This window comes from Falco peregrinus, chromosome 2 (genome assembly GCF_023634155.1).
Source record: "Falco peregrinus isolate bFalPer1 chromosome 2, bFalPer1.pri, whole genome shotgun sequence".
NCBI lineage: Eukaryota > Metazoa > Chordata > Aves > Falconiformes > Falconidae > Falco > Falco peregrinus.
Window position 1 is genome coordinate 47,261,669 of NC_073722.1, and position 27,489 is coordinate 47,289,157.

At 49.4% G+C, this 27,489-nt stretch overlaps 1 protein-coding gene across 1 annotated transcript in view; it reads left to right on the forward strand.

The window, feature by feature from the left end:
* The first annotated feature begins 3,917 nt into the window (after positions 1-3,917).
* Positions 3,918-27,489, forward strand: part of NAT8L (N-acetyltransferase 8 like) — a 28,694-nt gene continuing 5,122 nt past the window's right edge. Inside the window, exons 1-2 of the mRNA XM_005229831.3 lie at positions 3,918-4,435; positions 5,748-5,912. Of these exons, the coding sequence (XP_005229888.2) occupies positions 4,102-4,435; positions 5,748-5,912 (499 nt within the window). The 5' untranslated portion in view covers positions 3,918-4,101. The remainder of the gene's footprint in view (positions 4,436-5,747; positions 5,913-27,489) is intronic.

The window sequence follows — 27,489 nt, forward strand, 5'->3', positions numbered from 1 at the left end:
TAGTTGAGAAGAGCTTTAAACCCAGATACCTTCCTTGCTTGCTTGCTGATGGAGACATTGCAAAGGACAGGGTGGGAACCGCCCATGCCAGCCAGCCTCGTCCTGCTGGGATAAGCCGTTCCGTAATCGCTGCATTAATATAACCTGGGGCAGCTTCTGCTGTCAAACAGTTATTGCTCAGGTTGATTGATACAGACCCTGATGAGCAAAGGATTGTGTCTGCTTGTAGCTTTTGCAGAAGACAGGCAGACCCAGCAGCACCCCTCTCCTTGCCCAGCAGATACTGAGCAGTGGGTCAACGGTGCTTACAGGGGACCTGCCTTGGTGTTCCCTACTCCTTAAGTACAGATGCTCTGCAGGAGTAACTGCTCATCCCAAATTCTTTGCTTTCATTTGCAATCACACCGAACTCATTGCTTCAGGAGTTACAGCAGAATTAGTTGGAAGCTTCAAGTCATTCAAAGCCCAGGGTTGGACAGAAAACCTGAAATTGCTGACCGAGAGCGGCGTGGGAGCTCCCCAGCAGGGGTAGCAGTAATTCTGTTGAACATTTGCTGGGTGCGTCCTATGACCCGTACAGGGGAGTGACTCCCCCCAGTCCCAGATGACAGTTGCAGTTTTGGGAAGGATAAAATACTGACATTTCCGAGGCTTACTGGTTTGATGTGCTAATCCAAAGCAAAGTCAGCCTAAGGCAGACCTGCTGAAGGCAAAGCAGGTTTCTTATTGAAATACTCAAATATCTTCAGCCCCCAGAGCCACACAATCTGCCCTGGTTATCCCAGGACTTTTTCCCAGCCATACCAAAGGATCGAACATCTATACAAGCTCCTTCTTTACTGAGCAGTGAGAGCTGCGGAGAGCACTGGCATGACATTCAAACTCTAAACTGTCCATCTTAATTAAATTAGTTTATCCATGAGGTTCAGCGGTCGGTCATGGCATGTGGGAGATTTTCCCTCAGGTCGTGGAGGAGCGAGAGTAAACCCAAGAGCAAAATCCTCAGTGACTTGGGATGACAACTGTGCTCTTAAAGACTGTAAGCTCCTGGCAGAGCAGTTGCCTTGCCAGCAAGCTGCTGTTAACAATATCCTTTTTATTCCAGGGGCCCAAATCTGCCGTCTGCGGACCTGACTGGCTTTTGCAATTGATTTCAGCAAGGACTTTGATTTTCACTGACATTTGGCTCGGTCAGTCACAGCTGCTTGCTCCTTCCCCATCCCTCCTCCCTGCTGCACACCAGCCCCAGAGCCACCCCTTTGCCCCCGTTTACAGGGAAAGCTGAAATCCTGGCTTTGCAACAAGAAAGGCAGTCTGGCATTCAGACGGTGAGGAAGGACTTAGAAAATCTGGTCTGGTGCCTGCGTCTTCTTCGAGTTACTGCATGATGGTGCATAAATCACTGCGTCCCTCTGTGCCTCAGTTCCCTCACTGTGGCGGAGGATGATGGTACCCCTTTTCTCAGGGGAACAGGGGATATTAATTACTGTTCATGAGATGCTCAAATGTGGCAGCATAAACAGTAAACAAGTATTTAGCGCCCTTCTAAAGATAACTCATCTGCAAATACTCAGGTCCATAGCCTGGGACTAGAATCGGGAGCTCCCTTGGCTGTTATGTAACTGCAGTGGGTTGTTGTGGTTTTTTTTTAAGGAATGGGTTGGTTTTATTACCGTAGTTATTTCATAAATAATCAACGCATCTAACTGGAAAGGATCAAATAAAAATAAATGCCTGCTTAACACAGGCATATGGAAACTAAGAATTATTTTATTTTTGAAACAGCAACCTCCTATCTTTGGCCTGAAGCTTTCAGAATTCAAAGGCAAACACTGCCCTGATTTTTTTTTTTCTCCCCCCTTCCCCCATCCACAGACGTTTTGCCTTTGCGTTGGTGAATACGGGGCTGCCAGGTACCTCCCCAGTACAGGAACCCAACTGATCCTTGCCAAGGCAAGACATGACAGGGGGACACGGGGATGCCGTATGCCTCATTGGGGAAATCTTCCCGCAGGAGGCTCTGTTCTAGAGCAGGAGATGTTCTTTTGGCCAACCCATCCATGGAGCAGCAAGGCCACCACCGTACCTGCACCGTGGCTGTCTCTTATAATCCTACAGTCAGTTCTAATCTGAACGAGCGCCTAATCTCCAGTTCAGGCAGTCGCAGGCTGTGCGAGCTGGGAGATGCTCTGGCTGCCGTTGCAGATGATGCCTGTTAGAAATGGGCACTCCGTGGGCGCTCGAGCCTGCTGCTAGTGGGGCCGTGCGTGCCTGCCCCGCCGAGCAGGCTGGCAACGCTGCAGCGCTTGACCACGACCAGGTCCCATAGCCACTCCAGCAGGAGCTTCTCACCAGGGATGCCTGATGCAGCGCGAGCCTGCAGGGTGCTGGCAGCACTGCTCCGGGTGGGAAGGTGTCCAAGGCCTTACCTAATCCCCCTCTCCCATCTCTTACTCCTGAACAATTTTAAATAGAAAAGTGAAGCAATGAAACCCCAATGAAATTATCACAGTGAAATCGAGCTTTGGCATCACTGCGCATCCTCCCGAGGACCGAAATATACCCCACGAGCTCCTGGGACAGCAAACCCTGCAGGGTGCCAGTGGCACGGCTGGGCTCACCGACAGATGGGAGCACCTCCTGGGGGATGCAGGGATGAAGCTTGTCGGGGGGTGCTGGGGTGCACCTCACAGGGGCACGTGCACCTCGCAGGGGGTTGCAGGGATGTAACTCAAAGAGGCCTGGGTGCCTCCTCAGGGGGTGTGGGGGGGATGCGTGCACCTCACAGGAGGAAGAGACACAGAGGAAACTTTCATGGGGGTGCACAGGTGCACCTTGCAGTCGGAGGCACAGCTGAAGCTTGCGGGGGGTGTGTGTGTCTGTGTGAGTGGGTGGTGCACAGGTGAGGCTTGTGGGGGTGGCACAGCCGCACGCCGCAGGGGCGGCTGCACGGGCGTCACCTGGCAGGGGGATGCACCCCGCAAGGCGCGGGGCCGTCGCCGGGAAGCGGGGGTCGGGCTCGCCGCCCAGCATCCCCCCGCCTCCACCCCGTCCCCGCACCGGCCGTGCACGGCGCATGCCTCGGGCAGATGCCGGCCGGTTCCAACCGGGAGAGGCCGAAGCTTTTCGGGTCCTGCGAAGAGGAGGAGCCCGTCCTTCTCCCGGCGCATCCTGCTTCCCCCACCCCTCCTCTTCTCTCCGCCTCGCGGAGAGGCGCGGAGGCTGCGGGACTGGCCGCGCTCGCCGTACCGCGCAGCGGCGCGGCTAGGGAAAGAAAGTTACCGACCGGGGGCGGGGGGGAGATATGGGGAGGGGGATTTATTTGGGCTCGGGAGTGCCTCCCCCCCCAGAGTGCTACCGCGCAGGGTGGCAGGGCCGGCGCGTCCACCGCGCCCCGCGCAGGAGCTGCGCAGGACGGGCCGCCGCGGTGAATGACTCACCACAGAGCAGCCCCCGGAGCAGCCCCGCCGCAGCCCGCCGGGACGCGGTGTGGTGCGGGGCGAGCGACGCCGGGGCCCCCTCACCCGCGGCTCTGCGGTCCCGCGTCCCGCAGCGACTGTTCCAGAAAGCCGCTGAGCGCGTGGTGCTGGCGCTATAAATAAATAAATAAAGACAGACAGACAGACAGACACGCACCCCCCATGCACCGGTGTATGCGGGTAGAGATGTGCGAGCCCCCGGGAGGAAGCCGCCGCCCCCCCGCGCAGGGACGCGCCGTAGTAATTTGCAAGGGGCGGTGAAGGGGATGGGAAGGGGGGGGGCGGGGGGGAAGGCGTCCCGCCCCCCCCTCCTCGATCACATGGCGACCCCGCGCAGCCAATGCGGGGGGCGCTAGGACCCCAGGGACCCGCGGCCCCCCCCCGCCCTATAAATGCCTCTCCAAAATGCAGCGGAGTTCCTTTCTCCCGTCCCGCCCGGCCGCGCCGTTCCGCGCCCCGCGCAGCCGCCGCCACTGCTGCCTGGCGGGTCTCCGTCCCTGCTCCGCGCCCCGCTCCTTCCCCCTCCCCTTTTCTTTTTTTTTTTTTTTTTTTATTTCTATTTTTTTCAGCCTACCCCCCCATCCCGTTTTTCTCCTCCGCCCCCTCCCCGCGGCCGGTTTGCATGCATTGTCTGTCTCCCAAGATGGTTTGTGAGACCAAGATTGTGGCGGAAGATCATGAATCAATCCCGGGATCCAAAAAAGACACGATCATTGTTTCTTCCTCCCAGATGTGGCCCTCTTTGGCGGGCTCCCCTTCCTCCCCCCCGCCTCCCCTCAGCTCCCCAAAAGAGGACCCCCGCCGCGACAATGTCTATATCCGCGAATTCCACCCCTCCGAGCAGGAGGTGGTGCGCCGCATATTTTACGAGGGTATCATGGAGCGGATCCCCAACACGGCGTTCAGGGGGCTGAAGCAGCAGCCCCTCACTCAGCTGCTCTACGGGCTGCTGGCGGGTGAGTATCTGCTCCCTTTTGGGGGAGGGGGTCGCGGTTTTTTTTCATCCCCCCCTCTCCTCGCCCCCCCGGGTCTTCACAAAATGGTCGGAGAGGCGGGAGGAGCCGGGGACCCGCCGGCCCGGGCGCGCTGCGGCGGTGCGGTGCGGTGCGGCCGGGGAGCGCCGCAGCATCGCGCGGTGAGGGGCGGCCGCGGAGCCGCAGCGCTGCGGCGGGGGCAGGCGGGCTGGGGGGGGCCTTGTGCCGCTGGGGGATGTGCGACCCTGCGCGGGTTTTAAGGGTGTGGAGGGGGGCCTCGCCGCGTAAGTTGCGCGAGGGTGAAGGTAGTGTCGCCCTTCTAGTTATTCCAGGCCTGGGGAGGGTGCGCGGGGGGTGCGGTAAAAGGGACCGGTGCGCGCTTTTGCACGGCGCACTGCACCGCCCCCGCGCAGCCGGGCGCGGGGGGGGGGGCGCCGCGTGCCGGCGTTGCCTGGAGACGACCGGGCCCGCCAGCAGAGCGCCCCCCGCCCCGGCGTGGGGAGGGGGTAACCCCTGCAGCAGGGCCGAGCGGGGCGCTCCCCTCCCAGAGCGGCGCGCCCGAAATAGCGCCTGCAAGGTGCCCCCTCCCCGTGCAAATAATTATTAATAACGCGTCCGTCCGCCCCCCCCCCCCCCCGACGCACACACATTCGCAGCCGTGCCCCCAGCCCCGAGCAAGCTTGGGGCTGCTCTCCCGTGCCCTTGATGGCGCAGGCAGGTTGAACCCCGTGCCCCAGCCGTGGCCCTGTGCTGTTGAGGGACCCCCCAGCAGGCGGTTGGGGCGCAGGGGGTCGCTGCCGGCAGCTATGAGAAGCGGGGGCCGTGGTGGTGGCCGGTGGGAGTCTCGGGGGCATCAGCAGAAGCCCCCAGGCCTTTGGCAGCCCTCCCGGCATCACGATGGCAAGTGATGCCGCAGTGACAAACACATGGCTGCGGAGGCTCTTCCGCCCCAGCCACCTTCGGCCTCACCGTCCGGAGCAAAGGGGACCCGGGGTGTCCCCGCCAGCCCTATGGCATGGCGGCCCCCACCCCCCCCACCCCCGCCCCAGGCTCTCTCCAGGCACCCCATAAACTTCTCAGGGGTTATCTTGGCATGATGCGGCGTCACTTAATGCAATAATCTTGAAAGCATGAATTGTGTGTGTACTGCAAATGTATATTTTGTCTGTGCTTGTTTGTTGTTTGTTTTTTCGTTTTAATTTTTCTTTTTTTAGTAATGAGTTTGTATTCCGAAATCAACACTAAATTCTCTTTTCTGACAGGTATCGTTTATTTCTCTTCCTTATCTCCATAGTAATATGCTTTGTTGTGACCAAGTCCTTCCTGCTGACCTGCTGTTTGCCCATCTTTCTGATGGGCATGAGGTACTACTTCAGTAGAAAAGTTATCCTCCACTATCTCGATTGTGCGCTGCATACGGACATGTCCGATATTGAGCAATATTACATGAAACCGCCAGGTGAGTATGAATCCCCCGGAGGGAGCCTTCCCCCAGCCCTGCTTGGGGAACATGGCTGCTCCCTGCCTCTGGCGCCTTTTCCTCCTGTCAGCAGCACTGAGCAAGCTCAAAAGTCACCAGAATGCAGCTCTTTAGCCGCACCAGGCACAAAGCCGTCTCTGGGTTTGTTTTGGTGTGTTGTTTTTTTCTTTTTTGGTGGGTTTTTTTTTTTCCTTCCACCCCCCACCCCAAGATGTCTAGTCACCCAGGACAGCCTCCCTCTGCCCCCTGAGCGCAGCGCTCCTGGGCCCCGCAGCCAGCCTGGGGACCGGGATGTGGGTGCTGGGGACACAGGCGGGGTGATGTGGGTTACTGCAGGCTAGGTCCACCCCAGCCCTTGCTTCTTGAGCTCAGCATTTCTTTGCTTCTTGCGCTTCATATTAGCTCTGGGAGCGGGAGGAGGGGGAGATGAAAGGCCTTTCAGCCCAAATGCATGGGGGAGCCCGTTTTAGTAATTACACCCATTTTCCCGTATTATTCAAGAAGAACATTCCTTAATGCAAGTGTTTTGGAAGAGGCACAGATCAGGTATGTAAAGGGATGCTGCCTGGGTTTGACATAATGTGCATTAATTCATTTGTTATGTATATGCATGTAATTAAAAATATAGTATCTAATAATATTTGCTTGTTAAGCTGTAAAAAATTACTTAAAAAAAAGTCCCTTTAGAACTTGTGAGGTGCCATTTTCCTTTCTGTAGGCACACATCCATGTTGAGGACCAGAGCAAGGGCATGTCTGGGCAGTCACTTGGGGTTTGAGGTTTGCTTTTGGTGGTCGCATAGTACTAGTGGTGAGCTGGGAGAGCAAGGCAGTGCCAGCATCCCACCTTAGTTCCGCCTTCTTGGGGTACCTGCTCTGTTGTTTTTCCTTATGACCGTGTTTTCGCTGTATCATTGCTGTTCCCCAGGTGTGACAAACCTCTTCCTGGGCACTTTTAGAGACCCATAGGCAGTACTATAGCCACAAACTTTCCTTTGCTTCTAATGTGCAACTTACATTTTGCTAAAATGATGCTTTAATGAAAATCCCCAAATATCTTAGATGTGCTTGGTTTAGATTTCATTTCCGATCATAATGCAGATCTTGTACAGATCTTGTCCCTTCTTACATGCAGGGTGTGTTTCATTTACAGTGATTGTTTTTGTAAAAATTAAGTGACGTGTGACTTGTATTAAAAAAGCTCAATTAAAGGTGGTGTCACAAAAATAAAAGGGCTTGTAGAAAAACATTTCTGAAGCTCTGTAGTGAGGTACAATAGTGTGTTATGGTGGAGAAAGTAGCAGGGGACTCCAATAGTTAGAACAGGTAATGTGGAGCTAATAGGTGTTTGAGCTGCATCGCTCATTAGTGCTTGGGACTTGTCACAATTCGGGGCACAGATCAGAGCACCTGTATTCATAATACAAACATATATAGAAAATAAAGGAAAGGGACTCAAAGGAAAAGTAACGCCCTCGATTTGTTTAGGGTCAGTAATGTACTCTGGTTCAGCTGTGTTGCCAATATGTCTTTGAAACGTTAGCATTGCTTTTATTTGGTACCTAAGAAGGCTGATTTCAATTTTAGAGCAAGTGTGTGGGCTTTAATTTTTGACAGAATTTAATCATGTGTAATTAGGCTTCTGCCATGCCATAAAAAGCAGATTTATGGGATCATCAGTGCTTGTTAAAGGTTCTTGATGATAGTGGTGTTAAGCAAGTTGGCTGGAGTTGTAATTAGGTAAAGACCAAAGAGGCTTTGGGGACTGGGGAGGAGAAGGACATTCGTGGGTCAGGACTGGCACCAGCAGTGATGCCTGTCCATGTGCCATGAAGCTGCGTGGTGCTATTTGGTGTAGCTGCGCACAAGGCATGAATCCAGTGTTTTGCTCCCATTTCCCTTCAAAATACAGTTGCCAGATTTCTTCCCTGTAAGATAACAGTATTTATACTGTTCATCTTGGAAAAGCCTGGAGTTTTGTGTGCGTTGAGGGCTGTCTGTCTGAGCTGCGTTGCCTGACTGGACATACAGAAAAAGGCAGTGATGTCAGTGATGTGCCACGTCGGCGCTGCCCATCCTGCCCAAAGGACAGAAAAATGACAATAAAACAAATTCCAGCCCCAAGTTTGTCTTTTTTTTTTTTTGGCTAGTTTGCAAATTAGCACACAGGCTGAAATGATTGCGGTGGGAAGGAGAAGGGCTTGTCCTGCGTATTGCTCCAGCTGAGATAATAGTGAGAGCTTTCTCAATGAGGTGTTAGAGAAGAAATGATTGTAGTGAGGGTAATCGGATTGAGGGAACAGGGGCCCAGGGAGGCTGGAGATGGTCAGACCTTGACTAGACGAGTTAATAAAACCCAACCTGATGTTGCTGCAGGTTGGCCTGGCTTTGGTTGGGAGTACAACCAGGCAACTTCTTGCTCCTTCTTTGGAGAATTTTTGTTTACCTGCTTGAATATTTGTTTTCCAACATGGAAAATAGAGGAAGGGAGCATTTCTTGTTTTCTTAGGGTGACAAACGCACAGGTGGAACTGGGATGAGGTCTTAAGGTCTCAGATCATGATGTTGGTTGTGGCTTTGCTGAGGTTTTGCTGTTGGCATCCATGATACCCAGGCATGAAAAGCCTGTCCTTTGCAGTGGGCTCCTTGTGGTACCCATGGTTGGGGTACCGTAGTACAGAACCTCTACGGCAAATAGCCTCCAGTAAGACAGGCATCTACAGTGAGGGAATATTTTAACCATTAAAACAAGTCATTCCCAGTGGTTTTGCCAAAGCATCCGCAAAAAACTGTGGTTTAATTTTAAAACCAAACCAAAAGGACCTGGTTTGCAATGGGATACTGTAAGCACCCAGCTTAATGATTAGTGTTGAACAATCCCATGAGTTACATCGTATTACGTTTTTTCTTCTGCAATTTTTCTGAACCACTCGCCTCCAAGTTAGTTATTCTTTTAAATTTCCTCTGCTGGGTTTTCTATGAACTGAAAAATATGTGCTGACAGTGATTTTGCAGAAGCATACTAGCCAAAATTTAACTTTGTTTTCTCTTGCCCTCCTACACTTACATCAAGGATCTGGCAGAACATTTGGGCCAGCACTTAACTTCGACCTTGTGCGCAGTGGGGTGGCTTGAAATTGCTGTTGATTTCAAAGGAATTGTGTTGAGGCCTGTGCTGGGGTCTTAAAACAGAAGTTTGAATGCTTCAAACACCTTCCTGAGCTCTTTGTAAACTTGCATTTTTCATTTTAAAATAGCGCTTACTGGAATTTTCCTTTTTATTTTTCTCTTTTCTTCTTTCTTCTTTTAATTCTTCTTTCTTCTTCATAGCTATGAAAAAAGGCACTGGGGTGGTGGAAAAGAAAGGACTTGGATAATGGGCTTAATTGTCAACCAGAGTAACTTAGGCTTTAGTAAACAAAACAACAACAACAAAAAAAGAGGAAATTAGGAAATTATTTTTAAATAGAGCCCTGCCTCTTGCATTTATCTATGCAAATAAGAGGAGCACAGTTGGAGCTTCTTTTATAGTCTGATGATTTTGACAACTAATCAGTTTTACAGTGTCTCTTCAAGCTTCTGTCCCAGTTGGTTGTGTTGTATGCTTCTTGCAGTGGTGTGTTAGAGAGATTCTTGTGAGGCTGGGGTCTCCGCTGGAGAGCTGATGGAAACCAGGACTCCTTGCCTCTGGTGCAAAACTGCTGCTCTCCAAAACGAGCGGAGCCAGTGCTTTGGCTGACAAGCTAGTGTGTCTTTCTGCAGTGGTTTAAAGTGTTATCTCCTGCTGCTGGCTGTCCTGGCAGTGTCTGCTGAGGGGCGTGTGTACGTGTTGTGGTGGTGCAAAGACCTGGTGGTAGTGGGAGCTGGCATTTGCCAGTGGTTTGGGACACCAGTGACGAGGTGGCTGGCTGCATTGCGATGGCCAGTGCCGCAGGGCGGGACAGACAGCACGGGACAGACAGCACGGACAGGCAACCCAGAGAGCTGCTGCTGTAGGATCTGCTGGAGTCTTGAGGGCATCTGCCTTGCGTAATGCAGCAGACGAAGCTGAAGTGGTTGCTGCAGGAGGTGTCGGGTCGCATTAACCTGTTTTCAGCAGCAGCTGTGCATCTGCGGCTCTGGCTCTTTGGGCGGGCGGGTGTCCCTGCTTGCCTCGTGCTGGGAGGGGACGCGGGCCTCTGCTCTCCTGCCTCAGCCCAGGGGGGAGCAGAGCCTCCATGTCCTGCTGCCCTTTGTCCCCTGGTACGTGAGGGTGCAGATGTAAAGCCTGCGGTGATATCCCAACTTGCTGGGGGACAGGGCCCGAAGGCAGAGGGGCTGTGGGGGGAGTGGCTCATCAGGGTTCAGTTCCTGCTGCTCTTGGGTGCCACATTCCTCAGCTGAGCCCAAAGGAGGAATGTCCTGCCCTTCTTGCCAGAGGTTTTGGGGTCATGTCCTTCTGCCAGAAGGGCACCAGCTGAGGTGGGGCCAGAGCTGGGTTGTAAGGAGGTGAGATCCTGTTTGCCGCTTGTTCCTTGCGAGGTGTTCACCACCTTCAGTGAGATGTTTGTCTGGGTAACAAGCTGGTATTTTAGTTGTGCTCTTGGATTGGGCCCGTTCGCAGGGAGTTTTGATGCCAGAGGGACAGAGCTGTCACCAGAGGAGCTGAACCTAGGTGCTTGCAAAGAGGTGAGCAGCTGGATGCGAGTTGTGTGGCTCCTGCTAACCCTGCTCAGCTGGTGCTAAGCCCCGGGGGGCTGTGTGGGGTGAGCAGCAGTGAGTTTTGGGGTGCAGGGAAAATCGTGGGAGGAGGCCCTCAGCCTGGGAGCTGTGGTTGCCCTGCCGTGCCTAGACCCTTTGCAAGCCAAGGCAGTGGGGGTGGGGGCTGGGGTGAGGTGGAGGGTGTCTCCCCCCACCACAGAGCCCCTGGGCAGAGGAGCCCAGCTCTTCCACATTCTGGGTAATGCTCAAGCTGCCAGATAAGCAGGAGCACCGCTGCCAAATGATAACATTGTTTGGAAAGAATAGAGCAGCCCTTGCTTTGCAAAGAAAGGGCTTAGTTACCCGATGCTGGGAGAGGGTTCAGGGCTGCTGCTTCCCAGTGGAGGAATGTGTTTTCGGAGAGCCCTGCCCCACTCAAAGTGCCCAAGAGGCAGCTGGAATCTGAAGCATCCCTATCTTCAGCATTTCTTGCTGGCTTATGCAGTGCCCTGACCTCATGTATCTGCCAAACCCCTGAGCTAGCTGTCGTGTATTGGGATTTCGGGATGTGCCTCTGCTCACGCACCGCATAGGGCAGTTCAGTGGAGTGGGCCTGGAAAACCCAGGGGAGAGGCTGTGTCCTTATCTCCACCTTGGTGTTTCCCAGTTCTGCTCCCACCGCTGCTGGGAACTGAGGTCAGGTCTGGTCCTCAGGCAGTGGAGGGTCTGTCCCCTGAGCCCTTCCATGTGCTGGCATCTCTGCAATTCAATGAGGGTGCTTCAAGGGATTTGATCTCCATATCAGGGAGATCCTACAAGGTTAGGATTAGAGACTTTTGATGTATTTTATAGGGGGAGGTATTATGTCTGAAAGCATTTCTGAGGCTGGGCTCCTGCGAGGGAGACTGTTGGGGATGCTGGTGTTTAGCAATTCCCATTGTTGCTTTTGGGTTTCTGCAGCTTAACAGCACTGGAACTGCTGGGTTTGGCATTTCTCATCGCTAGTGCCAAGTTTTTTGGGAAGCAAAATGTTTCCAAGTGTTAGGGGTGTGCTTTGTCCAGCATTAGTAATGGACTGAAATATTTTGGTTTTATTTGTAAAATGTCTTTAAAGTTAGTTTGCCTCTCCCAACCGCCCGCCCCCCGCCCCCCCCCCCCCCTTCTGCTATGGCTTGCACTCCATCATGCGTGCCTGCCTTGTTTTGCTGTGGAGGAGCCTTGGTTTTTGCATCTGGAGGCAGGTCCATCCTGCAAGCACATAGTACGGGCACAGTGAGCAAGTGCCAGGGCCAGCACCAGCTTGCACCGGAGCTCTAAACCTCCAGCTCACGTTCCCGGAGCTGACTGAGGGCTTTCCCCAGTGCTGGCAGCAAGGGTGAGCTGAAGGCAGCTCTGCTGTGCCCCAGCCCGACCTGCAGCCTTGCTGATAAGCACCGGATAGATCCGGAGGTGACACAGCTGAGGTCCCTCGCGGTGCTGAGCCACAAGGGCCAGCTTTGCTCAGCCTACCTGAGGGCCTGCAGGGTTTTCTACCCTGCAAAATCTTTATTATTCAGACGGTTTTTTGTGCTTTTGGGGCATTCAGGTAGTGCAGAGTAGAAGAGCAATGCTGTCGGCCAAGGGCTGGCACACAGGAAAACTGAAGTTCTGATGAGCAGAGTAGGCTGTGGATCCAGGCCTGTGTCACCCATGCAAATGGCATAAGCACGTTCACGGGCAAGCCGCTGCAGCCCTGCCTCCTTCCTGTTTATTTATCACTGGAGTAGGAACATATGCACAAACCCATTCCTCAATGTGCATATCTGTAAGACAAAAATAGCTTTCCCTTCAGATCCATGAGCTTTGGCACGATCCCATGGCAAAATTAGATGAAAATAGATTTTATAGTAAATTTTGCAGAGCAGTATATAACCTTTTTTTTTTTTGCCCCCCCCCCCCCCCCCTTTCTTTTCTCCTCCATGCATTCAAAAATTCTTTGTCAAGGTAGTCCCTTATTGACATGACCATCCATTAATGCAGCAGTATTTGAGCTGTAGCCATGACTGGGTGGATGTGATGCTTCTGAATGTAAGCTCTGCCTGCAGATACTTAAAAACCCTGGTACATGCAAGTGCTGTTCATTATTCTCCAATACAAGAAGTAATAAATTGTGTAAATTGAATATTAGTTTTTTAGGCACAGTTAACTTCTCAAGACCAGCAACCATAAGTTGTGCTGGGACTTAAGAACATACATGAAGGGGGCAGGAATGTCAGAGGTGTTCTGGGTTTTTTTCTGGCTTTGAGTAATTTTTCTTAATGTTTTCTCTGGTGTTGAATATTTTGTGGCGTGGTTGCATGCAATTTCTCACAACTTATCTTAGTGAATAAACCTGAACAGGACTACAGAATTCTCTCCAAAAGTTTAAACGCAAATTGGTGACTCTTATGAAGAGTTTTCAGTGGCTCTTCTGCCTTCTCTTACTTTCTTAGCAATGGCCAAGATTTAAAACAATTACCCAAAAGTCTGTTTCAGGTTAAGATTTTCATAATAGCCTAAATTTAGGCTCTGTGTCGGGTATCTAACTAGTGGCAAGGGTTTTAGAAGTACAAAGCTTTGAGCCCCTCTTGACACTGAATTTTGGATGTAGGAACATGGTGAACTGAAAAGTGTTATTCCCAAGCACATTGTTATATTTATTCATTATATTTAGCGTTATATTCAGCCTCTTGGGATTATCCAGGAGTGTCTGTGGTCAGGTTGGTTCCTTCCAGTGTGCACAACCAGGGGCCCGTATACTTTAGAAATTACCGTGAGGCATTGCTCTCTATCTTAAGACCTCTAAATATATTGAAAAAGCAGGTTTTATGTAAAAGCTTAAATGTATGGCCTGATTTTTGGGAAGACTAACCATTCAAAATGTCTTCAAATTTCAGAACGGATTTCTGAAATTCCTTCTGTAGGCTTAAATCTTTATTCAGGGAGGTTATATTTAATTTCCGGGGCTGAGAATGGCTGGTGGGGCTCAGGGCAGCAGTGAGCCTGCTGCGGGCTCCGGGAGCTCGCAGCGTTGTTTGCCAGCGTATTGCAGGGTGCACACTTGTGTTTTGATAATGTTATGCTGAGGATCTGCTACAAATAGTCAACGTTTGATGCTGCATCCTTCCAGTCTAAAGCAAAAAGAGAGACTTCTCAGTGTACTTCCAGTATCTGGTTCTGCGAGAAGCTGACGGATGTATGAGCCTTTTTTGTTGCTTTCTACATCAGCGGAACAGGGAGCTTCAAAGTGTGTTTCTAGATATTTTTTTTTTTCCTTTTATTCAGCCCTCCCCCACCCCCCGCAGGAAGCTGAGAAATTGTTTCTTTTTCCTGGTAGGTGGCTAATGAAAGCAATCTTAAAGGGAATCCAAGGACAGCAGTGTGTCTTACCTAGTTTCTGTTTACACATCTATTAGTTGTAACCAAATAATAAGGTTTTGGGCTTTGGCTTTTTTTATTTTATTTGGTTGGTTTTGGTTTTTTGGGGGTTTTTTTTGGGTGGGTTTTTTTTTTGGTTTTGTTTTTTTGCTAGGGGCTAAGTGGAAGCACCAAGAAGCCTCATGCCGTTTATTAAGGGTGCATCAAAAATTAGTTCGTAGAGGTCTGGTTAGAGCCAGGTACAAGCCGTGGTATCTGTTACAGATGGCTTGGAGCCATTCTTTCAAGTCATCTATTGACCCGTTAGACCCCAGCAATCAATTAACTATTTATGAAAGCATATACGGTATCATTTATTGTCTTCTATAACTGTTTGATGACTGTTTCTTTCAAGAATTGAAAATTTTATTTCTTGCAGTATAACTCTAAAGTTTAGACCTGGGACTCCCACAGTTTAGTGTCAGGCTGGGATTCTGCTTTAAAATGGGATGCTGTGAGTGAAAGGAGGCTTTTCAAAGTAGGTAACAGGAAACATGTTTTACAGGTGTATTTTTAAGTGGCTACATGAGATACTGCTATTTAAAATTGGATTTGCAACATTGTAAGCGCCAATAGAAAAATACAAGGCAGTAGTGGCAGGTTAGAGCACGCTGCTTGAAATGGTAACTTGCAAGTCACTTAAAATTCATGTGCTGCTTCTAGGAATTATCCAAGTGGCAAAACTCAAAACCCAGAGCTTTTATGAGAAAATGATTTTTCAGTTCAGGAACTGGAAAATAAAAGGGACAACAGTTTAGATCAGAATTAAGCTGATTTACTACTCCCTCTCTGTGTTTTCACTATGAAGAAGCAAAAAAATCGATGTTTACTGGTGAATGTAATACTTTTTTCAGCCTGGAACAGAATTGTTGGTTCTGTTACAGGTGTCCTGAAGAAGCAAAGGTCATACCCAAGTATACTGTATTTAAAAAATGCTGATTATGGTAGAGCCATGATAGAGTTAATGTTAGTTACCTCCCAGGCAGATCCCTCTATTCTTTGGATGGGACTCTTAAATCTATACTGGGATATACTGCAAACCTAGCAGTGGGATTGCCTGGATCCCAGGCCCTGTTTAAATGACGTGTTTAGGCATTTTATACTATGCATACATACAGGTGTAGTTGTTGAAGAGGTGGTGTTGAGGGAGACCATCCCTGAAGCCCCAGTAGCCAGGATGTCCCCTCTAATCCTGGGGAGGGCCGAGCTGTGCGCAGGTGTCTCGGCCAGCCGCGCGGGGGGGATGAGCTGTGTGCAGGATTGGTGCCAGCCTGGCTTTCCTCTGCACTTTCTTTTCCAGCTGAAGATCTTTGGTGAATTCAGGACAAATGTGTAAATTGTTTTGAATTGACAAAAACGGCATTTTTAATAAGCCACTTGCCTACATTTATCCTTGATCACCACTGTACAAGCTGCTCCTCCTTTCTCCTGCCAATGTGCTTGAATCCTGACTTGGAAACCGACATCTGAGATGTGAGTTTATTTGCTTTTTACAGTTGGAGCTCTTGGTCTCTGTGCTAATGCTGCTAATTGAAATGGGGGGTGATAGACCAGCTGTCTGGCCATGAATGGCTCCTCAGTGCACCTCACATACAACACTCATTTCAACAGCTATGGGATAATAGCATCTACTATTGGGAACCCGCAGTGGTTCCTTGAATTATTTTTTCCCCATCTTCCGTCCCTTGCCACAGCAGTTCTGTATCCCACTTTTCCAGTCTTGTGTCAAACTGCAACATTTGCTTTTTTTTATCCTTTGAATTCCGCTTGGCTCTCTTGTCCATTCCTGTGCTGAACTCTTGTTCGAGTTTTTCGAGTCTGGTTCTTGCTTCATTCATCACTTCTGACATTTCCCAAGAAAGGTGGTCCCATACCCAGCATCCCTCTTTGTATCTCTCCGATCTTCCCCTTTCTCCCATTACACTTTTAGATTTATATCCCTTTGCTTAATTTCATTCTCTGAGTACTCTCTTCTCCTTCTTAGTTTGTTGTTCCAACATTTTGCATGGCGAGTGCAAGTATAATTTTTTTTTCTTTGTAGAATACTCAGAATAACAAAGATGAGAAAATAAGTAAAAGTCAGCAGCTTAGCAGACACAATATCCTCGTGCTGAAAACAGAGTGTGTCAGTGCACAAACCCATGTGTCGGCAAATGGTGGGGAGAGAACATTTTGCCTAAAGGCAAATGAACTGCCAACAACAGGATTTCTTACACCTTCTTTAGAGCATCTGACCCACATCGCTCCCAGATGCATCTGGGCATGGCTTATTGATCTTTTCCGCTATGGTTTTGCCCATAAACCCCATTCTTCCCATTTTAATAGGATATATAAAATCATTATTGCTGTCAGAGTACAGCAAAAAACCCCATTTCATTTGCTGAGATCAGGGCTTTTTGTTCTTTTTTTGGAGGTGCCAAATCTGTTCATCCTCCCTGGAACTAGATAACAGCATCAGAAACACTGTGTAACACTTCTAGTGGGAATCCAGGAAAGACCTAAATCTGTAGTCTTTCAATTTAAAATAATGTTAAATAGTAGAACCGCAAAGAGAAGCTTTTGAAAATAGCCTGGTTTGGAGCACCTGCCATTTCTAAGTGCTAAGCAATTTTAGATGATGGTTAGTTAGAGACAGAGCAATAAAAGCATGGCAGATACACGGCTGCTGTCCACTTAACAGCAGTGAGCATCTTGGTAAAGTCCTCCTTATTGGAATTACATTGTTAGTGGTGGAATTTGTTAAAAAAGAGGGAAAGCAAGCAGGGGGTGGGGTGGAACTTACTGTAGGAAAGGGATCTAATGAGAGATTTTTTTTTTAAATTGAAACTGTTTAAAAGGGGCATTTGTAAAACACCTTGTCAAGCTTTTGCAGCATGTAAAGCCAATTAGATCCACTTCATGGCTACGAAAATATACATCTGGTGTGATTTTAGAACCTGCAAATGTTCAGAGGATAACATCAAGCTGTACCTCTTGGGCAGTGATTTTCATTTGGGAATAAGCCATCATCAGGTTTTACAGAGCTTTTTTAGAGCCATCAGTAGTCTGAAAAGATCAAAGCATCTGCAAGCCTTCTTGAGAAGTGGGAACATTTTTCATGGATAACTCAGCTAAAGAGGATTTCATTGAAATTCTTAAAAAAACCCAACAACAAAACCACAAAAAAACCTCCAACACAAAACAAACAAACAAAAAAACCACCCAAAACAACCAAGCACAGAACCCCAGGGCCTCCACGTTCACTGAGACTGAACTCTGGGACAGTTTGTCTTAAAGATTCGACGGAGCATTTGCTTCGACTTAATCATGGGTTTAAATCCCTTGATCTTGTTGGGAGTTTATACTTAAGGGCATCCTTTAGTATGGATTCAAGTGCTCTTTTGGTATTTACAGGAAACTTGTGACAAAAATAGGAGATGCAGTGATGGAGTAAACCTGGAGTTTGCTCTGTGTGTGTCATCAGCTGCCTGCAAGATGAGTTACGACGTTTTAGGGAAAACTGGTGCATTGGAAGGAGGAGTTGTAGATGTGAACCTGCTCTTAATTGTATTCATTCTGCTGCATGGAGATTTAGTGTTATTTGGTGTTGCCTTTGTAGTGGGAAAAATCCAATGGATCCTCAAAATACGGCATTTTGACACAGGCTCATGTGGATTTGCATCTCCTGGCTCTGGTTGCTGTTGGTACTGCTCGTATTTATAAGCTGATCCCTTTTCCCTGCAGATAGTTGGTGAATGAGCGTGCCACATGCTGAGGGTACATGGCGTAAAGGTATCTGCTTTCGCTAGCCCTGAGCAGATTGCCCTTCATTTCCCACGTGTCTCCCTGATGGAGTGAGACAGGGCCTATTACCTGCTTACTCCACTGATTTATTTTGCAAATCTCTTTCAAATCCCCAGCTCTTGTGACTAGTGTTGAGGCTAGGGCTCAAAGGAACCCCACTCATGTGGATGTGGGGTGTAAGGTGGTGATAGATGATCATCACAGGAGATCTGGGAATAACAGGATTAGGCTTTTGTAGGTATTATTTTTGGTCTGATTTGTCTGGCATGGCAGTCTGAACATGTGGCAAATGGTTGGTTGGTTGCTTTTTTTTTTTTTTTTAATTTTAGAAATGTGGAGATTTACACATGTAATTTTCATTTTCTGTTAATGCATCATCCACAACAGGTCCATTGTCTGTGCCCAGCCCAACAGATGTTCATGTATTTATGGATGTAGAATTTTCTTATGCTGCCACACTAAGTAAATGTGCTGGTTTCAGTCTGGAGTACTGGAGTTCAGTAGAATTACACCCAAGGTGCATTGGCCTTGCTGTACTGGAAGAGGGGTGTAGAAGCAGATCGGTTTTAACAACAGTGAGCATCCAGGTGTGTGTTTTTCTGCACCATGGCAGTGCTCTGGCTTTACACGGAGCATTGCCACCGATTTGCTGGGAGTTAAAATGGAGGTGATGCGTGGTGATGGAGGCTCATGCTGCTTGGGAGGCTTTGCTGGGATCCGCAGCGTGGTGGGTGGAAGGAGGCAAAACCAAGGCTTTGTAGAGGACTTTTATTTTCATGACTTACATGGCAGAAGAAGTGAAGTCTTGACCTAGTGCCTGCCCTCCTTGCCATATCGGGCTCCAGCGGAGTGGGCGGGAGGGAGCCCTTTGCATTGGCATTCACAGCTGGGACACACCGGAGCAGCCTTACACCAGGGCTTAGTTTGGCTGAGTTAGGTGTAAATATGACCCACCAAGGATTAAACATTCAGAGTAAATCTAGAAAAATAAGAGGTCTGCAGGCAAGAAAGGTGTTAATTTACAGTGGGAGCCTGCAGTGGGATGGCCACAGGGAGATGATGCCTGAAGAGCAGTAGGTTGCCTTCACAGGCTTCTCCTGCTGGAAAAAAGTGTGTTGTTTATTTTTAAGGAGGGAGCACCCATTGCAGTAGTGTCCCTGGGAGTCCTGGCTGTCACAATGGCCCAGTTGCCTGTGAAGGGCTGAGGACCCCCAGACACCATCTCAGGAGGGGCTCGGCATCTCCTGCAGCCAGGCTTTACAAGCACAGCAGGATGGGAATGCAGTGGTACCTCTGTCTGCTGACTGTACCTGACCATTGGAGTCACCAGCTACCATGTCAGTTGGTTGAGGGCTGGGTTGGAGGTGTGGGAAGGTGCAAGCCCCAGGAGGTGCCTGAAGCTGTTCATGGGTCAGCTTCAGCCCTGCTGCAGCACAGCAAAATGTTTCAGGGTCCAGTCCCGTGTGGTGGGGTGAGCGCTTCCTTCCCTGCTCTTCCAGAAGAGGGTGAGCTAGTTGGTGTGTTGCAGGTTAAGAGCCATTGCTGGAGGCAGACCTCCAGTGATTGAAGCATGGTGGTGTTAAAAGCACTTAAGGAATACTTGGAAGGTTTGCTTCCAGAGAGGTTTGCTAATTACTTATTTATTTTTTTAGATGGGTCAGGAGTTGCATTTGCTGTAAACTGAAGCGTTAGCTCTGTCACTACCTCCATCTAGACTTGGATGTCAGAAGTGCATGGCATACCCCTTTTCCAAGGGAAAGGCCTTGTTTCTTGGCATGCTGCAAGTGGAAACCGCTTCCCCTCATCACCTTCCATACCAAAATGAGCATCTCTGCAGTAGCACTGTGCTGCCTCGATGACAGCAGGGCCAGAGAGGCTGTGGGTTTGGTTGGTCGACCCAAGTCTGATTCTCCTTATCAGCTTTACTATCATTTCAGTCCCTCTGTTGTTTGGTCATCTACTCCTCGCACAGAGGTTAAGGGAATAGGTTTGACCTCTTGGTCAGGGGGTTCATACTAACAGTTCAGACAGAATTGGTCCTGGTGAGAAGCGTGGGCACCAGGAGCAGTGCAAGAAGCACCCTTGGCGAGTGTCTGGGGAAGACAGAGGTAGTGAGCTGTGCTTCGCTGCCACCCTCACTCCTTACCTCTTGAGCTCTTCCCAATCCATTGCAATGGATTTTGCGGGCTCATCTTGGTGTGGCAGGTGGTGACTATTCATGTGCTGTTATACAGTGGGGTAGGTTGGTCCCAACTGATTAGAACTGGCATCCTTGTTGGATTGCCTCAGCTCTGGGAAGGGTAATGTGTGCAGCACCATTTCAATCTGCTGTGCTAGAAATAGGAAGAACTATTTATTGCTTGCAATAGACTCAAGGAGATCAAGCCGTGTACCATCTGACTTCAGCCTGTAGTTTGTACCAAATCAGTGCCCTGAACCTTTTCTTTTTTTTTTTTTTCTGATGTCTTCCTCCACGTTAAGTAATGAATTTTCCACCGTGGTTTCGGAGAAAATATAACTCCTTGTGACTGCTATTTCACTTCTGTAGATTATTAGTACAATAGGAAGCTAGAGGTCAGGGAGGTTTGACTCACCGTGTTAGCAACAAGGTAGGAATCTGCAGAAATAAAGGCTTTGAGTGCAGCAGAGTTGCATTTATCATTAGCGTGAGGAGAGTATCATGGTAGCTTCTCCTTGCCATGCAACATTTAATGACATGCAGTCCCTGTCCATCAGTTCCTGGTACGCTCCAGGAAGGAAAGCAGAGGAGCTGCCCTGGGATGTGAGACTTTTCTGGTCCGTGTTTCTGCACCATAAATATTGCTAACTGCTGCTCGTCACTATTGCTTGTCAGCTGCCGTGGCAGTGAAGGCCTCATTCAGAGGCTTGTGAAGGCAGCAGGAATGGGCTAAGGGGAAAAAACCCCTAATGTTCAGAAACACTGGAACATGCCATGCAGCAGGTTTTGTCTGAATATGTGCATCCTTTACATGACTTAGCAATGGCACAACATTCAGTTCTCTTTTCTGTCACTCCTCTGCCTTACAGACATAGATTTGGGGGTGTCTGCCGAATCGGTCAGCATCTGCTCCAGCACTTAGGGAGTCCCATCCTATCTATGCATTGGGATTATATGCTTTAAATTGCAGTTGGTTACCTGCCGGAGGTAACCTATTCCCAGCTCTGCTGTCCTTGATGCCCCTAAAAGTAATGTAAGCAATGTAGTCCTGTTTTGGGAGCATGTTTTGCTTGGTTGGTTTCGCTTTTCTTTATCTGTCATGTTTTAAATATGTAAATGTTTTTAGATACCCCCCCCCTTTTCACTACAGGTGGGTGATCTGGCTGGTAAGGTAGGGCAGGCACCTCTCAGCCTTGTTTTTGACTCTGATTTAAAGAGCTTGCACACATAGATGGGTTATTCTGTCCTAACGCATCGTTATACCATAACCTTAAGTTTGAACCTAAATCTTGGGTGCAATTCATTTTGCCTGCCTTATTCCTGGCTAAATTTTGCAATGAGCTGTGTAGGCTTTTGGCGTACACGGTCTTTTGCAGAACAGGGGCTCTCCCAGAGGGTGACTCGCCTTAAAAGTGGTTGACCTCGGTTAGAGCAGCATAAAACTCCTTGGAAGTCTTTGCAAAGCTCAGAATTGCATTTATTTTTTAACCTAAAGTAAATGTAACGTTAGTTTCTCTCTTTGCTGTGAAGCATTTAGTGCAATACCTGTGTAGATACAGGCACTTCTGTTGAACTAGAGGGAGTCTTGCCTAAATTTAGGCCAGACGAGCAATGATGGATGGCGAAAATAAGATCGATTCTATCAGTTTTCCCCATATGATTTATGGCTAAGCCAACTGCTAAGCTAAAGGGAAGTCATTTGATGATTATTGCTCAGTGGCTTTTTATACTAATGCATATGAAGTAGAAGTCAGCCAGCAAGTAATGAATTCTAAAAGATCCAATAATTTTAGATTTTCCAGTTTTTTCAGTATTAAAAGTGGAAAGTGCTGTAATGTAAATTCAGTACCTTTCTGAAAGCAATAAATCCATATAGCAAAAGATTGATGTAGAAGATGGAGACTGAGCTTTAACAATGTCCTTTGAAGGAGCTGGCATAAAACACAACCAGCAACACATTTAATCTTGTAAACTAATTTAACTAACGAGCAGCTGATTGTCACATCAGTCTTTTGGAGCAGTTACTGGGAGGATGCAGGCTAGCAAAGCTGGCAGAAGGGGCTTGATTTCTTTTTTTCCTTTTAAATTTTTAACTAAAAACCAGTCTAAATTCTAAAACATTGGTTTACTTAAGGTCTGACACTGCAGTTGATAGGCTTAGTGTGGATTTTGGATGCATAGGGAATACCTACTCTGAAAGTGTTTTAAATACTTTTTCCTGGTTTTGTCCATTTGTGCAGCCCAGTCTGTTCTGCTGAGCCAGCTCCATTGAGCTGGGACTCATCATCCAGTTAGTCCTGAGGACAATGCCAGGAAAAAATCACATATTCTAGTCTTTATCCACTCCTTTAAGCTATTTAATTCTTTGCTTATCGATAACAATTGCTCACATGCAAAAACTACAGACAATGCCTGGTTTCTCAAACTGTGCTTTCTCTTGATGACCCAGCAGGTAGACCCCCATCGCTACACTGGTGGTTTTGTCTCTCCTTTCTCTGTAGCATGTCCTCCTTTTCAATAGCGGAGAGCAGAGCGATGGACCAGGCTAAATACACCCTGATAACCAGGGTACTTCTAATCCCCCATAACTGCTTTTGCAGCTTTTTCTTGAACAGTTGTTATATGTTGGCTTTATTACAGTCTTTGCTTTTCAAGGTGCATCACGGCCAGCAAAAAGAGCCAGATACAAGATTTCAGAGTCCTGCTCTTACGGTTCTTAATATAGCACCCTCTGAAATGTGCTGGAAGGGCTGTCTTTACCCCGTCTGCAGCACTGCCTGGATTTCAGCTGTCTCATCAAAACCTGTTCCTGAGATGTGCTGAGCACTTCCTGGGGCTTTGCTGAGCTCCCCTAGTGCTGGTGACACTCTGGGCCCTGCAGGACTGAAGCCTGCTTGAAAAATCTACCTGTGAAGTACTGACACAGGGTACGGCCACTAACGGCTTGTGTTGATCCAGACATCCTGGCTGCATCCTCCTAAAGCTTTAGAGCAGTAAGGTACATGGGTAGGAGCTGTCATATAGGTGTTTCAGAGGAACAGGGTGAGCTTTAAAGCAAAGGTTTTAAGAAGATTAGAAATGCCTGCTGGATTACATCACCAGCAGTGACAGCAGGAGATGCTGTTTAGGACCAAACCTGGCCACTTTGTGAAGTCCATTTGCTGCAGAATGTATTTTGCTTTTCCCCGGTCCAAATATTAGAGTGAAAGTAAACTGTAGCTAGCTGTCAGCATCTTAGGGGTTTTCCAGGGGATGTGACACCCCAAAACGGAATACCAGTGATAAAGTAGCTGGGTGCTTTTGAGGATGTATCAGCTCCATCAGGAAGTGTGGAGCAGGCACTGAAGAAAGTCAGTTCTTGTACTCTAACTTGCTACCCCACCACCCTTTTCAACCCCAGGTGAAGGTAAAGCTGGGTTGTAGCAAAACCTCCTGGTGGGACCATCACCTGTGCAGCGTGTGCTGCTGCTCCAGGTTTATCAGTGGTGGCACATTATGGCATATAACAGTCTGAATCCAAATATGCTTTTGGCTTTGCACAGAAGTTTAGGCCAGCTGTTGCCTGCAGTCCAAACCACCATCACCCGTGTCCCGTTTTATGCTCAGGTTTATCAGCTGCAGAGGCCACCTCTGAATTCCCATCTCCTGGGGCAGTTTAAGACCCATTGCTGTTGTGGGTCGTAGTCATGGTGTTTCTGGTAGCAATTGCTCGTGGAACCGCCCTGTGGCAGAGTGGCAGGTTGAATGCTGGATGCCACATCCCACCGACCTCCTCCTGCTTTCAGCTCTGGAGGCTTTGTCTGAGCTTAGAGATGGTTGCAAGTAGCTTCAGCCCTCAGTAGCAACAACAAAGGTGAAAGCTAGCAAGGATGGAAGAGAAGGTAGATGGAGAAGTAGCTGAGATGGTTGCTCAGGACCAAATCATCCATCTCTTTTCATGCTGTGTAGGTGATCTCGTTGCCTGCTACCCAGACGCCCCATGAATCAGGGGGTGTCACCCACCCCCGGCATATAGATGTGCTGCCCTGTGCTCTTCCAGCAGGGAATTATTTATAATGGAGCAATGAATCCTGCAGTGGTAGGTTATGTGGAGTTATTTATGGCAAAGAAGGGGTCCCACAGCATTTCTAATTTCATGCATGAATAATTCCTGTGTGTCCCTGACATTTTTTGTTCCCCCGTGCCTGGGCCTTGTCTAGTGGAAAGGGATGCTCACGGGTGTCAGGAGTGTCAGAGTCTCTTGTATCTCACCTGGTTTCTATGGCCATAAACTACTCTGAAATGCCATTATTTTGTAGCAGCCCTCCAGGAATGCCTTTTAACTGAAGTGCAGAATTATTAGCAGAAGCTGTGAGAGCTGTTACACAGCCCTGCTTGAAGCTAAGGGGAGCTAGAAAGATGGAAGGGAAAGAAACTCAAGATGGAAGTAAGGAGAGATAATAGGATAATAATGTGCCTCATAAACACGGAAATAAATCCCTCCCCGACCCGGCTAGCTGAGCAGTTGCAGTCAGTAGCAGGTCCAGCTGTTGCCTGTCCTTGGTTAGTCCCTGTGCTCAAGCTGCCCGTGGCTGCGGCCGGGCGGCAGGCGATGTGCCATAGCTATGGCCCGGACCCCTCCCGCCGGCAGCATTCCCGTCACGGCAGCTGCTGTCTCCCCAGAAAAGCCTCCTTTCTCCCTTGATGTTGATGTAACTCGGCCGGTGTGCTGCGTGTTTCGCTGAGGATGGGGAGGGGAAGGAGGAGGGAGCGTTGCCTCAAGCGATGAGTTCCTCTGCCTCCTCTTCAAAACCCAGCCGGGATGAAAGGGCAGAGGTGTGAGGGCATCGGCAGCAGGCAGCCGTGGCACAGCCAGCTTCGGGGCGGGGGCTCTGGCCACTTGCTGCCGCACGAAGCCCGTCTCGCTTAAAGCAACGTATATAAATAGTGCTGGCAGGAGCTGAGGCGAGACGCTGAACTTCAGGGCTTTTTAGCCGGTTATGTATAAATAAGTAGTAACTGCCCGGCACTGTGTCCAGCACGGGGTGCCCCCAGGTTCCCTCTGCGCTGCCTCGCTCAGACCACGCCGGCTTGGCAGAAAGGGCTGCTGCTCTCGCCAAAACCACACCAAAGGTTTCATGCAGGAGGCTGAACAAGTGACTTCAAGGGCAAATATTTTAAAGCTTTGTGATCTAAGAGTGTGGTGCGTTTTCTCTGTCCTGGTATTTCCACGCGGTGGTGTTGCACCGGGCTGTGCTGCCGTACATCATTGCAGGGAGGAGTCTGGGGGCATTTGGGTCTCTAGGATTAGCAAGCCTGTCACTTGAGCAAGCTTTTCTGTAGGTATCTGAAGAGCAAGGGACAGGCAATTGCAGCTCTTGTTCTATGGGAACCACAGGGATGACTTCTGGGTTTTTTGGTTTGGGTTTGGTTTTTTTTTTATTATTTTTTTTCTCCTTTTGTCTCTTCATGGCAGCCTGGGGGAAAATCCAGGAGGGGTGCCTTACATGGGTGCTGCTTCTCCCAGCAAAGCCTTGAAGACACACACCGAGCCTGTGGGCAGCCCCCTGGCCCTTCCTAGAGCTGACACCTGCACATCACATCCCGGCCAAGGATGCAGGTTCCTAATTTTTAATTTTTGGGGGCCTGGCCAGAGTTTCTCTTAATAGCAGCTTCCTTTTCTCATGGTGGCCAGCCATCAGATGCGTTCCTGGCTCTGCTGTAAGCATGCAGAGGAGCTGGCGTTTGCCTGGCAGGTTCCCAGCAGTGGTGGTGGTAGCTGCTGAGCAGCTCTGCTGGTCTCCTTGTCTGGATGATGCTCTGAGGACATCACCTGGGACAGCTTTGAGCAGGGAGGGGAATTGCTCCCATTTGCATCGCTATGACATGCTAAAGCAGAACTGAAAATCACAGTCTGTGATTGAAGGGATGTTGCCTTGACAAGTTGCATGCCTATCTGGAAATTATGTTCCACAAATAACCCTCAAAGAGTTAACAGGAGCTCAGCTGTGGGAGATAGCAGTGTCACCCTTGAAAAAAGAGGGAAGAAGCTGGCTTGCCCAGTGCTGAGCTTCCAAGGAAGACTCTGTCCTGCAGAGATGTGACCCCACCCATGCAAAACTGGCACAAGCCGTGGCTGCAGGAGCTGCTCTGTCCTCTCTCCAGCCCCAGGGAAGCAGGGATAGGTTTTACCTGGCTCAGCCCCTCACTCCGCAGTGTGTGGCTGCTGGCACTGGGGGGGACCCAGCTGTGAGTTCTGGACATTTTGGGGTAGCAGAGATTTGCTTGCTCCTGTGGAAATACTGGAATTTACTAGAAAACAGTGGATTTTAAAGGTACCTGGCAGACAGAGCTTTGTTTTTCCAGAGCAACACACTACTGTTAAATTCTGGTTTTCAGGGTAGCAGTCCTGGAGCACTACGGGACTTGGGAAGGCTGTGGGCACCTGCTGTAGTCAATCATGTAGGACTCATGCTAGTGCGGAAGGCTGCTGTCTCATTTTCCACCTCTCCTAGCAGTACTCTGCTATTGCTTTTGGCTCCAATCTTTCCACCCATCCACCCACCGGCCTTTTATTTGCCAAAGGGTGTAGAAGAATTTTCAGCAAAAATAAATGAATTTATTTTCACCCACCATCCTTGTTGGCTGCGTGGGGGAGAGCTGTGCAGCTTATGACGGCGGAGGAGAGCGGGAGAGGAGGCTTGCAAGCATGGCCAGGGGATCGCATGGCATGTCCTCCTTGGGCAGGAGTGGTGGGTGCTTTGGGTGGAGGATGAGTGGCCAGCGCAGTGCCACCGCTCCGGGGAGGTCCTCAGGGTGTGGGGCCAGCAGCGGCATGTGGAGCCCGAGAGAAGCCTGTGCTGACTGAGAGGGGTGGGCGGATTAGAAGGAACGTTGTGTTTTGGTCTTCAAAAGCTGGTAATCATCCTTAAATTTAGAGTAGAAAGACACTGTCATCATGTGTGCTTTCAGGCCCTGGGTGCCATCAGCTGAGGAACCATGTCTGACCTTCCTGTGAAGCATGAGCAACCCAAAATCATCTTCCCTGTTATGCACATCGCAGCCATTTTTTTGCCTTTTTCATAGATATATGTGCATCCCAAGGTGGGGTTGTTTTTGTAGAATGGTTTGGGTTGGAAGCGGCCTTAAAGATCATCTAGCTCCAACCGCCTGCCATGGGCAGGGACACCTTCCACTAGACCAGCTTGCTCCAAGCCCCATCCAGCCTGGCCTTGAACACCTCCAGGGATGGGGCATCCACAGCTTCTCTGAGCAACCTCTTCCAGTGTCTCGCCGTCCTCATCATAAAAAATCTCTTCCTTTGTTATGGCTTTTGCCTGTGAGTTCCTGAAGTCGAGACTCTGCAAGGTGAGGCAGTGGGCTGGGGAGGTGGAGGGAGCTCAGTGAGGTGGAGATGGGCTTTCCATGGCTGCTTCTCCTCACCTTTGCTTGTTGGCAGCCGGGGGGGGAGGGGCAGGTCAGACTGGGAGGCAGGGGATGG